Source organism: Trichomycterus rosablanca, chromosome 9, assembly GCF_030014385.1.
Source record: "Trichomycterus rosablanca isolate fTriRos1 chromosome 9, fTriRos1.hap1, whole genome shotgun sequence".
NCBI lineage: Eukaryota > Metazoa > Chordata > Actinopteri > Siluriformes > Trichomycteridae > Trichomycterus > Trichomycterus rosablanca.
This window is the reverse complement of record NC_085996.1, coordinates 31,652,059-31,667,164: the sequence shown is the minus strand read 5'-3', so window position 1 is coordinate 31,667,164 and position 15,106 is coordinate 31,652,059. Positions and strand designations below refer to the sequence as shown.

General features: G+C 39.1%; 1 protein-coding gene across 1 annotated transcript in view; it reads right to left on the bottom strand.

Annotated features, from left to right (window-relative positions):
* The window catches only part of atad2b (ATPase family AAA domain containing 2B), a 109,638-nt gene that overhangs the window by 68,397 nt on the left and 26,135 nt on the right, over positions 1 to 15,106 (bottom strand). The window contains exon 20 of the mRNA XM_063002245.1: positions 3,979 to 4,114. Within this exon, the coding sequence (XP_062858315.1) occupies positions 3,979 to 4,114 (136 nt within the window). The remainder of the gene's footprint in view (positions 1 to 3,978; positions 4,115 to 15,106) is intronic.

Below are 15,106 nucleotides of genomic sequence, written 5' to 3'. Positions count from 1 at the left end.
TCCAATATTACGTATATGTTGGTGCATTTACATTTACATTTTCAGCATTTAGCCAACGCTTTTATCCAAAACGACTTACACAATGAGCTGAACACGATGAGCAATTGAGGGTTAAGGGCCTTGCTCAGGGACCCAACAGTGACAACTTGGTGGTGGTGGGGCTTGAACCGGCAACCTTCTGTTTACTAGTCCAGTACCTTAACCACTGAGCTATCACTGATTTAGAACCTAGTCGACTTTGACAGACATTATAATATTCACTCAGTCGTAAAATTAAAGAGACTAGAAAGGCATATCTGTGAGGAAACTAAAGCTAAAGTCTATGTGGGTTATTAAGCAGGACATTTATTCATTGTCTGTTAAATAGCAACTGCTTATCCTCGTCAGGATCGTGGTGGGTCTGATTCATTGGGCGAGAGGTAGGAAACACTAGAAATAGTTACCAGTCCATGATAAGGCACACACATACACACTTAGGGCAATATTTAGTGACTACAGTTGGCCTGACTTTATGTTTTTGGACTTGTGGGAGGAAACTAATCTAAAAAAAAATAATAAAATACAAAAAATAATAAAAAGATTAAGTAAAGAGAATCCCAATTAAGTGGCCTTCCTTAATCTAGTACATATGGCAAGGTAAGACCGAAAAAAAAGTTCCTGCCTAAAACCCTTAAAAAAGTGTTTACGGTTTGAAGGAGTTCTGCAATATTAAACAAATTTATTTGTCCTAATGAAATGGGCAATATTAAAGAATCAAGAGTTACAGTCTGTGGAATCTAGGGCAACTGCTTTTTAACAAGTGCACATAACACACAGATTCATGGTGTCTTACACATCTTCCAAACCAACTAACTGCTGATGCAACCAACCGCAAAAGAACAAAACTGTAAAATCAAGCAAATCTCCATTTCACCAGAGGATTTCAATTTCAGTATGTAATACAGCTTTGCTACTTAGGAGAAAAATAAATTTGTATAAACATTTCTCTCACTCGCTCTCTCAGAAACTCACAAGTAGAATGGTTTAAATAAAGCAGGCGCTTAAAAGCCTGCACACTGGCTTCAGAGAAGCGGAAGCTAGAAAGCAGCCGTGCCAACAGCGAGCGTTATTATCAGTAAAGACACAGAAACTGTTTGAACACATCTGTTTCTCTAACCTCAGCAGTACAGTGGCTGAGAGAAGTAGGGAAGCAGTTTTCATCAGCAAAGCCTCTGAGAAGCTGTGGAAAAGACCCCCTGTCTTACATCAATAAGTCTTCAGACCTGCATTAGCATTTGAAAGTTTACACTCTCATCCTGCCCCCTGCTGTGAAAGGACCCACTGACATAGTAATCGACTTCACGGTGAGAATTCTTAGAAGAGAGACATCAGGCGTGAACTAGGACAGCAGAGTGATATGCATGGAAAATAAAAACAAATCTGCTTTCTGACAGTATGTGATAGCTGGGTATCGACTGAAAGAAATGAGCAAAATCTGCATTCCTACCAAAGACCACGTCTGTTCAGAGATGAAAAGAACAGACAATGATTGGTCACTCTGTAGAGAACTGCTAATTTCCTGTCCTCGATTGCAGAACAGCCTAGCCATTGAGAGGTGCACTTGTCAGTGCGCTCTCAGCACCTGTCCTGAGCCCAGATAAAGTAAGAGGACATACAACATATGTCAGAATTGTTTGTTCATTAGGATTTTTTTTTTTTTTTTTTGATTTTTTTTTACCCCTTTTTCTCCCCTTTTAGCGCATCCAATTGTTCAATTAGCATCGTGCTTCCTCTCTGTCTATGCCGAACCCTGCCCTGACGGAGGTGATTGAAGCTAACCCGTATCCCCTCCGAAACACGAGCAGCAGCCAGATGCATCTTTGCCACCCACACATTGACGAGTTTGGCGCCACCTAGCGTTGCATGCGGAGAGACACACCCTAAGGGCACCCTCTCCCATCTCCGTGTAAGTGCCTCCAATCAGCCGGCAGAGAACGCAATCGCATTCTGACAGAGAGAGACCCACATCCGGTTCTTTGTCCCACCCCCCACATGAGCAACCGGCCAATCGTTGCTCATATAGCCACTCAGCTTCGAACTGGTAAAGCAAGGCTGGATTCGATACCACGCTCCTAGAATCCAGCCCTGGTTGCAGCGCGTTTCTTTTTACCGCTGCGCCACCTGAGCGGCGTTCATTAGGATTTTAACGTCATGTTTTACACTTTGGTTACATTAATGACAGGAACGGTAGTTACTCATTACACAAGATTCATCAGTTCACAAGGTTATATCGAACACAGTCATGGACAATTTAGTATCTTCAATTCACCTCACTTGCATGTCTTTGGACTGTGGGAGGAAACCGGAGCACCTGGAGGAAACCCACGCAGACACGGGGAGAACATGCAAACTCCACACAGAAAGGACCCGGACCATCCCACCTGGGAATCGAACCCAGGACCTTCTTGCTGTGAGGCAACAGTGCTACCCACTTAGTCACCTGAACTGACTATTCATGTCCAAAAACTTTGGAAATGTTAGAAAGACAATTATATTTGCCAGGTAATTTACTTTCATTACATAAAAATTCTATACAAGTTCCTATACAAACACATGGCAACCTGGAATATCTTTCAACAACAACCCAATTTATTCCTAACACAAAGCCCTCCATGGTCTTTACCAGTTGCATTTGCTCTCTCAGGGGACGCCTAGCAGCTGCAGGAGAGGCACGTGGTGTGTAAAATCCTTTTAAAAACCAGTCAGCCTGGTGACAAATCCAATCCTGCCACAGCCATTGCAACGCACACAATCAGCACTGACAGAGAAGAAAGCGGAAATAATTTCCTTACGATACTGACTGTACACATGCAGGCTTTACCAGGCCATGTATAGTTTAGATGCATGAATGACTCTTAGAGTGCAGTCCATTCTATGGCCTAACCCCTCCGAAGGGTATAGATGTTAAAGCAAGGTGAATTAACAGATAGAAACTGTGCATATGACCACGAATCAACAAACAATGCATAGCCTTTAATGAACTCTTGCATTCTTAAAGGTGCTCATGCTAAAGACCAACAATGGATCAGGTTTGTTTATGTTTGTGTGTGTGTGTGTGTACACGCTTTTTATTTAAATTCACCTTTTTAAATGCTTGATCACATCTAACCAACATACACCAACAAGGCATAACATTATGACCACTGACAGGTAAAAAGTGGGTGGGATATATTAGGCAGCAAGTGAACATTTTATCCTCAAAGTTGATGTGTTAGAAGCAGGAAAAATTGTAGATTTGATTGAGTTTGACAAGGGCCAAATTGCGATGGCTAGACAATTGGGTCAGAGCATCTCCAAAACTGCAGCTCTTGTGGGGTGTTCCCAGTCTGCAGTGGTCAGTATCTGTCAAAAAAGGTCCAAGGAAGGCACAGTGATAAACCGGTGACAGGGTCATGGGCGGCCAAGGCTTATTGATGCACGTGGGGAGCGAAGGCTGGCCCGTGTGGTCCGATCCAACAGCTGAGCTACTGTAGCTTCAATTGCTGAAGAAGTTAATGCTGGTTCTGATGGAAAGGTGTCAGAATACACAGTGCATCGCAGTTTGTTGCGTATGGGGCTGCATAGAAACATCTGTGGGATGTGCTGGACAAACAAGTCCGATCCATGGAGGCCCCACCTCGCAACTTACAGGAGTTAAAGGATCTGCTGCTAACATCTTGGTGCCAGATACCACAGCACACCTTCAGGGGTCGCTGGTGGAGTCCATGCCTCAACGGGTCAGGGGTGTTTTGGCAGCAAATGGGGGACCAACACAATATTAGGAAGGTGGTCATAATGTTATGCCTAGTTGGTGTATGTAACTAATGTAACTACAAAAACATGAAAAAAACAAAAAAAATGTAATGTAACAAAGTATACACATGCTTTTTCAAATATTATGCACGTAACAGTTGTACAGCCAGCACAAACACATTTGTCTTAATGTACACACTGACATACCTTTCTTTCTTGGGCGGAGTGGTGGCCTGGCCACCTGCACCAGTATGAGATCATTGAAAAACTTCCTGCGGTCCTCCTCACCTGGCGTCACTAGACACACCACCTCCCCGTGGGTCAGACTGAATATACATTTCACCTACACACACAAACACATAATAAATATTATTAAAATCTCATAGTAAAACAGTTAAAATCATACAAATATTTTATTTATTTATTAGGACTTCGACGTCATGTTTTACACTTTGGTTACATTCATGACAGAAACGGTAGCTACTCATTACACAAGGTTCATCAGTTCACAAGTTTTAATGTCAAACACAGTCATGGACAGATTTGTATTTGCAATTCACCTCACTTGCATGTCTTTGGACTGTGGGAGGAAACCCACGCAGAAACGAGGAGAACATGCAAACTCCACACAGAAACACACCTTCTTGCTGTGAGGTGACACTGCTACCCACTGAGCCACCATTACACCCTCATACAAATAACCCTTCAAACACAGAACTAATAGGCTTTGTGAGTGAGTGGGTGTTGGACATCAGCTGACCAAAAACTTGGATTCAATACAAGTACAATTAGTCACATCAAACAAAAAGTTAGAACGGTGAGAGTTCAGCTTGAAAAGTTGCTGATACACACTCTGATCAAAATTATGTGGACACAAAAATCAAACCAACTGATTCTATTCTTTGCTGCTACAACTGCCACTATTTTTCTTCTTGGATAAATATTCACTTCTATTTTAAAGGAGTGTTAGAGAGGTTGGTTACTCATCATAGGCGACAAAGCCTGGCATATTCAGTGTCATTATGTACCCCGACAGGCATCAAATAAGGGGACTAAAGTGCATTTTGTGTGCAGGGGCATTGTCATGCTGTATGCGGCCATAAAAAGCAATCCAACTTGCATCAGGGGTTCAGTAAAAGTCATCAGAAAATGCTCCAAACTATTATTGCTCCTTCACCAAACTTCAAAACTGTGGTGAATTTTGTTAGTGTTTTTACTGGCTTCCACCAAATGAAGATGAATCCATCAGAAATGTCACAATTAAACCTAGGCCTGGGTGATTTAATTTTATAATTAGGCTAAAGCATGATCTGCCAATTTCAAATCATCAAGCAGCAATGCATTGACAAAAAGCAAGAAAAAAAAAAAACTTTATCTGACAAACGTCATTCGCAAAGTGGTTTGACACTTGACACAAACCAGAAGGAGATTGATTTGATGAACCTATAAGCAATGGGTGAGCTACAATTATTGCACTCATTAGCCACAAGAGGTGTCTACATACATTTGGCCTTGTAGTGTACACATAAAGCAGATTTAAATACTGTAAGTGGAAAATACTGCAAATTGGAAAATGTAAAGATCAGCAAAGAAAGCAAAAAAAATCTATAAAAGTAAAGGGCATGGGGAGGAAAATGACAAACTAGTGCTGGTAGTCTAGTTTGTGCTCGGTCACAGAGGAGACATCTATTTTATGACCCCAGTTCTGTTTTATAGTTATAGCTGGATATATGATATTAACTCAGTCAATAAAGTGCTCCTTGCTGATATGTACTTTGCTGTCCGGCTGTGAATGAGTGCTGCTTTAGTGGATCAAAGCACTTGACTCTCTCAAATGCCCTTCTGAGGTTTATTCATGGTGAATACAGTGAAAGCAATTTTACATCAATAGCAACATTACACATGCAAAATCAAGCTGTGAATTTAAAGAGAAAATGCACTGTAGTGTCCCTTGATCAATACTGGGTCTTATTTACCATTCTTACTTCATATGTTTGCAATTAAAAAAAAAAAAATTATTTATTAGAATTTTAACATATGTTTTACACTTTGGTTACATTTATGACAGGACAAAAAGTTACTGGTTACACAAGATCAGTTCAGGTCTTTTAATGTCAAACACAGTCATGGACAATTTTGTATCTCCAGTTCACCTCACATGCATGTGTTTGAACTGTGGGAAGAAGCCAGAGCTCCCAGAGAAAACCCACGTAGACATGGGGAGAACATGCAAACCACACAGAAAGGAGGCAAATTCAAATAATTTTGAATAGTTTTTTTATAGTTAGTTTTTAAAGGTCTTTAAAAAAAAAAAAAAGTGTCAAAATAAAACTACATAAGCTTTTTGGACATCAAACCAATAAAAACCTTTTTATAAACTAATAAAAAGAAAAGGATGTGTGTTTTTCTCTTAGCATTTATCTCTATTAGAGATGCATGAGTATGGATACTAGTATCGGGTATTAGCCCGATACCGCGCTAATACCGCGCTTTTTTTACTTCTAAAACTAAAGCAATTCATTTTTCACCCACGGGAGACAGATTGAATTATTCTCACTGACCACGCTCACACGCACGTTTAATGTTATTTAGTTCCATTTGAAAAAAAAAAAAACCTTCAAAATAGAGCTAACAGCGAAGATAACCGGTTACAAAAGCAGCGACCGCTGTTATAGGACGTGTTTGTGTTCAATACTCTGTTCACAGTGTCGATACAAGTGATTCAGGAGTCGACTCATTTTAAGCTTCTATTTCTCAGTCATCTCTCCGTGTTCACTGTTATAATGAACGATGCGGTTGTAAATAAACACCAACTACTACAGAACATTTTGTGTGACTCGCTTACATTATAAAGCTCAGGCTTAATTATACTGGTTATTACCACAGAGCGGGAGCCGACTCGGAGTCGTTTACGATTTACCGAGGTGAACCACGAATGTATGTGCTGATAGAATCGGCTCAGATGGGATCGGACTGTATTATCTTTTTAAAGTAAATATTTCAATCAGCAGAATCGCATCGCATGTATGATGTGCACAACGTTAATTACGTGCGTTTATTAATGAACGTTAACGTTAGCTTGTCAGAAGCTTTCTTAATGATGTCTGTGCGGTGTTTTTTTTTTTTTTTTTCAATTAGTGATGGCAACCCAAGCAACTGTTCCACTGCACTATTTTACACTAAAAACTCCACTATTCCATAATGCTCCAGATTGCATCATTCTAAATAGGTATCGGTATCGGCGAGTACTAAAATACATGTACTTGTACTCGGTTGGGAAAAAATGGTATTGATGCATCCCTAATCTCTATAGTTACAGATTTATGGGTGTTTAGAAATCAAGCTGTGTGAGTTTAATAATCTAATAAAGATCTGGAACTGTACGGCCCCCGGGCAACATTTGGCTTTTTGGCTGTCCCTGACTGGCCAGCATGATGTCGATGGTAATTAGGAATCAAACGTAAATAAGTGTACATCATGCACACAATACAGCTGCACTGTTTTTATTTTGAAGGGGCTGTTATTTAAGTTTGTAGGTTTGTGTGTTTTTGTGCACCTTCAATATAATGTGAACACAGCTTAGGAAAGATGTGAGTTTTAACAAGGCTACATTTCTCTCACTGAACAAGAAAAAATAACTAAAAACAGCAAATGAGGTCATTAGAAGACAAACAAACTAACAGTGGCACTTTCTTCTACCCAGTTCATTCAATGCTGGTCTTTACTGCAAACACATGCACGTTATGTTCACAATTGTTTTTGTAAATGTTGATGAAATAGTTGCAGTTTTTACTCGACCTGCTTCACATTTTCTTTGCCTAATTACCATCAAGTCTTACCAGTAACAACTTCTCATAACCATAAATTTACTGCTTTCGTAAAGAAATCAAATTAATATTTAGACTCTTGGTCCAACCTTCCACAACGGTCCCGGTTTCTCATGTGGCACCTTGGAAAAATTAATTGCTCACCACTGATTTAAAACATGAAAATGTACTGTAATGTCAGAAAATGTGTTTGATTTAATCACTACGTTTTAATGACAGCAGTGGAATCACACTGATGAATGCTACACTGCTTTATTTGTGAATAAGTGTTCTATATTCTATAATACACTGAGTTGTTTATTTCTTGCTGTTTGAAGCACAATCACTGCAATTATTCATTTATAAAAAGTTCACCTTTGCAGCTCTCTGCTCATTGAGTTTTTTTTAATGATTTTATAGTGAAAATCTAAAAAATAATTACAATGTACTTTTAGCTCTATTAAATACATCATATATACATAGAATATACACTGATCAGCCATAACATTTGAACATCCTTGTTTCTACACTCACTGTCCATTTTATTAGCTCCACTTACCATATAGAAGCACTTTGTAGTTCTACAATTACTGACTGTAGTCCATCTGTTTCTCTGCATACCTTTTAGCCTGCTTTCACCCTGTTCTTCAATGGTCAGGACCCCCACAGCACCACCACAGAGCAGGTATTATTTAGGTGGTGGATGACTCTCAGCACTGCAGTGACACGGACATGGTGGTGGTGTGTTAGTGTGTGTTGTGCTGGTATGAATGGATGAGACACAGCAGCGCTGCTGGAGTTTTTAAATACCGTGTCCACTCTATAAGACATTCCTACCTAGTTGGTCCACCTTGTAGATGTAAAGTCAGAGCCGATCGCTCATCTATTGCTGCTGTTTGAGTTGGTCATCTTCTAGACCTTCATCAGTGGTCACAGGACGCTGCCCCACAGGGCACTGTTGGCTGGATATTTTTGGTTGGTGGACTATTCTCAGTACAGCAGTGACAGTGTGGTGTTTAAAAACTCCATCTGTGCTGCTGTGTCTTATCCACTCATACCAGCACAACACGCACTAACACACCACCACCATGTCAGTGTCACTGCAGTGCTGAGAATGATCCACCAACCAAATAATACCTACTCTCTAGTGGTCCTGGGAAAGTCCTGACCGTTATAGAACAGCGTGAAAGGGGGCTAACAAAGCATGCAGAGAAACAGATGGACTACAGTCAGTAATTGTAGAACCACAAAGTGCTTTTATATGGTAAGTACAGTTGATAAAATGGACCGTGAGTGTAGAAACAAGGAGGTGGTTTTAATGTTATGGCTGATCAGTGTAGATCCTGTATTGCAAACAGGGAACACAAACACTGCAGCTATGTTTTGTATCCAGTGAACAATGAGATGAATTTACAAATGACACAAAATGCACCAATACGGCTTTTCTAACCTACATTTGAAAAACAACTTAATGTTCCCCCTGCTGCAACTGTAATAAAAATACTAAAAGGCTGAAGAACCCGTCACTAAACACGCTGCCTTCACAAGCACTGAAGGGATTTACACATCTAGAGGATTTAATGAACCAGTAGCAGAAAGGGCAAAACAGGCACAATGTTCTGTTCTGTAACTCTGTAAGGGGAACATTTAAACAAAAGTAGTGAAGAAATAGAACATGTTAAATGAAGCAGTTTAACACAAGGGAACAGAATACTGAAGGTTAAAGCTTAAAACCAGACGGCTACGTAAACAAGCTTGTGGTGTAAACTAAAACTTAAACGACTTTCATTACTTCTACATCTAAAAGCAATAAACTACATTTCTTACATTTCTTTACAACATTTATTCAGATTCTTATAAATGCAAAGCACAGGGAAAAGGGATGTTTTATTACTACTACTCCAATCTAGGGCAAAATAAGCAATAAACTACATTTTTTACATATTTTTACAACATTTATACAGATATTTAGGAAAGTTAATACGACTATAAGCTCGTGGACAATATGTTAATTGGTAAATATAATTTTATGTATTAGGTATGTTTTTGGTGTTTTAACCACATTTGTTATGCAAATAGTAGTCAAATGTATAAGTAGGTAACTATTAAAAACTTTATAGAGAGTCTAAATCTTCATTAATATCAACAAAAAATAAATACCTTTTATTTGTATTTTAAATTAATTTAATTATTAGGGCAAACGCACTAGGATCATACTGATGACATTACACAACACACACTACTAAAGACAAATAGGTGAATAAATAAACAATGTAGAAATTTAATTTGTTTTATTTAACAAACAGTATGAATTGTTCATTCGCTATGTTTTAGCACTTTTTCCTGGTCAGGGTCACTGTGGGTCTGATTCATTGAGCAAAAGGCAGGAAACTCCCCAGACAGGTCACCAGTCCATCACAGGGCAGACACACACACACACACGCAGACACTTTTTAGTATCTCCAATTGGCCTGACTGCATGTCTATGGAGAGGAAACTGAAAACTAAAGCACTCAGAGGAAACCCACACAGACCCAGCGAGAACATGCAAACTTCACACAGAACGAACCCTGGCTACCTAGCTGGCTACCTAGCCAGGGAATCAAACCCAGGCTCTTTTTGCTGTGACGCGACAGCACTACCCACTGCGCCACCATCAGGAATTCTACAGATTTCTAAAAATAAATGCTAATTATGAACAGGCCCTATTACTATTGTATGTAATCTACACCGATCATAATCATAACCTTATGACCACCTTCCTAATAGTGTTGGTCCTCTTTTTGCTGCCAAATAGCCCTGCAACTGCAATGCACTGTGTATTCTGACACCTTTCTATCAGAACCAGCATTAACCTCTTTAGCAATTTGAGCTACAGTAGCTTGTCTGTTGGATCGGACCACACGGGCCAGCCCTCGCTTCCCACGTGCATCAATGAGCCTTGGCCACCCATGACCCTGTCACCGGTTTACCACTGTTCCTTCCCTGGACCACTTTTGATACATTCTGACCACTGCAGACTGGGAACACCCCACAGGAGCTACAGTTTTGGAGATGCTCTGACCCAGTCGACTAGCCATCGCAATTTGGCCTTTGTCAAACACGCTCAAATACTTACGCTTGAGCATTTTGGTGATCGGTGTATATGGGGATTTGAATGACAGTTTAGTCAAAGATTATTATTAAAAATAAACAAGATAAAACATGATTAAGTTAAGTTTTAATGACGCAGAGATGTTTTCATGCAGGAAAAAAAGCAAAAAATAAATAAACCAGTAAAAGTAGACAGCACATAAAATGTTCTACAACTGCTTCCATGATGCAGCAATGCAATGATGCAAGGCCATATAAGAAATATCCCTGAGGATAAATTCACCTCTGATGTACCACATTTCAAAACCATGAACCGTGAAAGCCTCACATGGCCATGTGCAAAGCACAGGGAAAGGGGATATTTTATTACTACTACTCCAATCTAAGGTAAAATGAGGCCAAAGCCCTGACGTGCGGCACTACAGAGTGGACAGCTGTCATGCTTAACATGCCAGAAACCGAGTGACCCAACGTAATCTGTTGCAATCCATGTGGTGCTGCCGGTTTGTACCGTTTCCAACAATTTCAAACCCTTTTAAATCTAAAAGCTCATTCAACAGGCCTCTGAATGAACAAAATCCCTCAGATAGCTTTTAAAAGCAGTTATTCAGAATTAGGTAAATCATTTGTGCATATACGTAGTTAAAAAATATCAGCTGTTAATAAAGTCCGGAAAACACATTACAGAATAATAATGTCAAAAACTTAGATTTAGGAATTACATAAAATTAAATCATTTAATAGCAGAAAACCTGTTAAGTCAATGAATAATCCAATTATTTAATAGTATATGGTGACGCTTTACAAAAGTAACGTGTTCAGAATGAGACCTGGCTTTGTACTGCTGACATATGCATGTACAGAAAAATACGTCAGCTTGATGGCAGTGTATGTCTCTCTAAAATCACAATAAACACCTCCCTAGCTTTCACCGTTACCTTCACACATGCATGTCACTCATGCTGTGATGAGTTTGGGCTCAGAGAACTCAGCTGCATTTATGTGAAGAACTGGCTTTGAACTGGTTTCAGGTTGCAAGTCTTAATGCAGCGGCAGACTGTGTTAAACAACAACTGTTTTACAAAGCACTTCGAAGCCCAAGTAATAATCTTTCACACTAGCAGGACAGTTTCTCATGAAAACAGCTCTTGTGAGGTCTAGTAGCTTAATTACATTCAACATTGGCTACCAAGAATAAATTAGATTAGCAATAGAAAGTCTTATTTGTCATATATACATATACACGTGTGCACAAACCTTTGCTTGCAAAGACTGAACCATGCAAATGAAAATCTGAGTCATAATTCAGTCACCTGTTATCAGTTTACCTACTTGTTGTGAAATGTGTCAAAACAGTGTAACTTTTATATTCTATACAGTATACTTTTCACTCTTATTTTGCCAGTCCTAACTTTGTTGCAGGGATAAAATTTAAAATGTGTTTTAATTTACAAAATACAATCAATTTAGTCTCCCGGAAAAAACTTTGCACTTGTGTCAGTTAAATAAAGCTTTAAAAAAATAAAATAAACAAATAACACATTCTTGTTGTTCTTCAGAGTGTGCTAAAGTCAAAGACTTTTAAAGTTTCCTGTAAGAATTGAACAGCTACCCGAGGCTTATACAGTGGACCCTTGAGTTACGAACGGTTTACCATCCGAACATTTCGGGTTACGAGCGATCTGTTTCAACTTAACGTACAAACTAATTTCGGATTACGAACCGAAATTCGCGAAACACGTGACGTCACGAACAAGTTCACTCCAACCTTCTCTCTCTCTCTATATATATATATCTATATCTATATATACAGTAAGCGAACATTCGAACAGCGGATGGCGTTTTTCCGGTGTTTTCTTTATATTTTGTAAAATTCTATATTAAAATGTCCCCAAAGAAGCTGCAGAGAAAGCGTAGTGGTGAGAAAATGAACAAATCTATTACATTTGTTGTTGTATAATTACTCCTGCCAGTAGCTGTCACTGTGTGTCAGACAGCGTGGACAGTGAGTGAGAGAGAAGAAGGAACTCGTAAAGTATTCTTTCTTTCGTGCAATTACAACTACTAAATACAACACTATTGAAATAAAGAAGGAAATAATAGAGAAATATGAGTTATTGTTGTTTCTGATGGATACATTTTATAAAAAAAGGAAATGTATTATGGTGTATGGTAAAACACACATACTGTGCTGAAATGTGTTTTTTTATGTACAGTACTACTGTGAATTGTTGTTTATTATTATTTATTACAGTATTATCTATTCTATACTTTAAGATTTAATGGAAAATATACGTGTATTTATAACCAAAAAAGACCATTTAAGACATTAGAATGGTTAGGTAAGGGGGTGGTTTGGGAGGTCTGGCACATTTTAATTCTATTTACATTATTTCTTATGGGAAAAATATGTTTAACTAACAAACATTTTGACTTAAGAACAGCCCTTTGGAACCAGTTAAATTCGTAAGTCAAGGGTCGACTGTATTATAACCTCAGCTAACACTGACATAGCCCTTTTACTTTTCAAAAGAAAAAAAAAATGTGCGACTTATTGTGTGTTTATCTGCCATGCTTAAAAAATATGAACACAGGATCCTGTATTTTAGATACTACAAATTAATATTCAACATTTCCTCATCTGCAATCCTAAATAAATAAATAATTATTTTCCTGGTGAAAAAATTCTTTTCATAGTATGCTAACTGAAGTCAGACTGTCTCAATAATATTAGCAGGCTGCCTCTAGCACTACTGTGCCCTCCTGGTGAGCATCGCTCCCTCTAGCACACTATGATCAAGGGCTTCGTCAACAGCCAATCAAATCATGCTGGGGGCACTGCACTCTAGGACGTCTGGGCTTGAAGTAAGGGCTTCTGGGGATCTTAAAGGCTTTTTGGAAGGAGAACTCATGGTCGTGGTTCAGCAGCACCCATCAGCATAATTGGGAAAGCTCTTTATTCCATGAGCTTTCACATTGCATTTCTCTTTCCTGTCTTGTTTCTTTCAAAACGGTGAATTGATTGCATTGCCTCGGTTGTCCTTGGTGAAATGAAGAACAGAAATGATGGATATGAGCAGAGAAAAGGAAGACTAATACAAAAGCAAGGGAAAACAAAGAAAGGAGAGGGGAGAGTAAAAAAGTGTTTTGCACACCACTGAAATATATAAAGAAAATAAACGCAACACAGGTGGCGCAGCAAGGTATTCCGCTAGCACACCAGCGCTGAGATTATGAACTCCTTGATTCGAAACTCGGCATTGTTACTGGTCGGCTGGGCGCCATCTAGCGGGCATAATTGGCAGTGTAGGCAGGGAGGGGTGACCATAATATGTGGGCGGGGTCTTTAAAACACTGTGTAAGGACCCTGATTGGAGCATGGAGGCGCCTGTGCAGAGTGCAGAGTGCATAGGTGGAAAAGGGTTCTGTTAAGGGCTGCGTGGGTCAGAGGAGGCATGAGCAGCAATATACCCTCCTCAACTGCAAAAAATCTGAGATTCCCAGCGGCGGAAGACAAACTCACCATACTAAACTACTAAACTGGGAGAAAAACACACAGACATACAGAGACATAATAGTTTGAGGACAGTAGTGGCTTAGCTAATGCCAAGGTTCCTTGTTCAAGCCGCACCATTGCAAGGTTACTACAGTATGAGATAAAAAGAAAGGCCCATGAGAAAGGCCCTTAATTTTCAATTGCTTGCATTGTATACTGTCACAATTGTAAGAAGCTTTGAATAAAAGCATCAGCTAAGTGCCGTCAACGTAAATATAAACAATGAATAAGTTTGTTTCTGCTTAACATTCAGGGTTACAATGGCACTCAAACATTAATAAAGATTTTTTTATATATAAACCTACATTACTCCCTTATTAAAGCCACTTCATAACTGCCCGGATTTATATTTGTTTACTTTGAAATGTTTTGTTGGTCGTTATTGCGGAGCACTCAAGCATATTCAGAATATTCAATTAAACTGAACCTTGAATGACAACAGAATTATGAGTCATTCATCTTTTCCCACGCAGCGCTCATAATCTTACTTTTAACCCCCACAATTTATAAATTAATTTCTTTCACAAGTGCCTTTCCACATACAGAGGAATAATATTGATATCATATCACCAACAGCAACACTCCTAGTATGATTTGATCACCAGGTCCTCCAAAGAGTGTCTTTAGTAAAAAAGTATAAATCTTCCTAAATACAGGCTTTCAGAAAAAACAGAGAAAGCACACCTTCAGAAGACAGTACACACAAACAAAGAACCTAATAAATAACAAAGCACACAGTTTGTCGGGGTCTGCGTCGCATAGTAAATACCTGTCTTTAGATGACAAGATCACCCTCTGGTGTACACACTCTGGTACAAACTCTGGTACATGGAGAAAGGCAATAGCTGTAAAGAGTCTCTCATTCCCAGAATTTTTAATA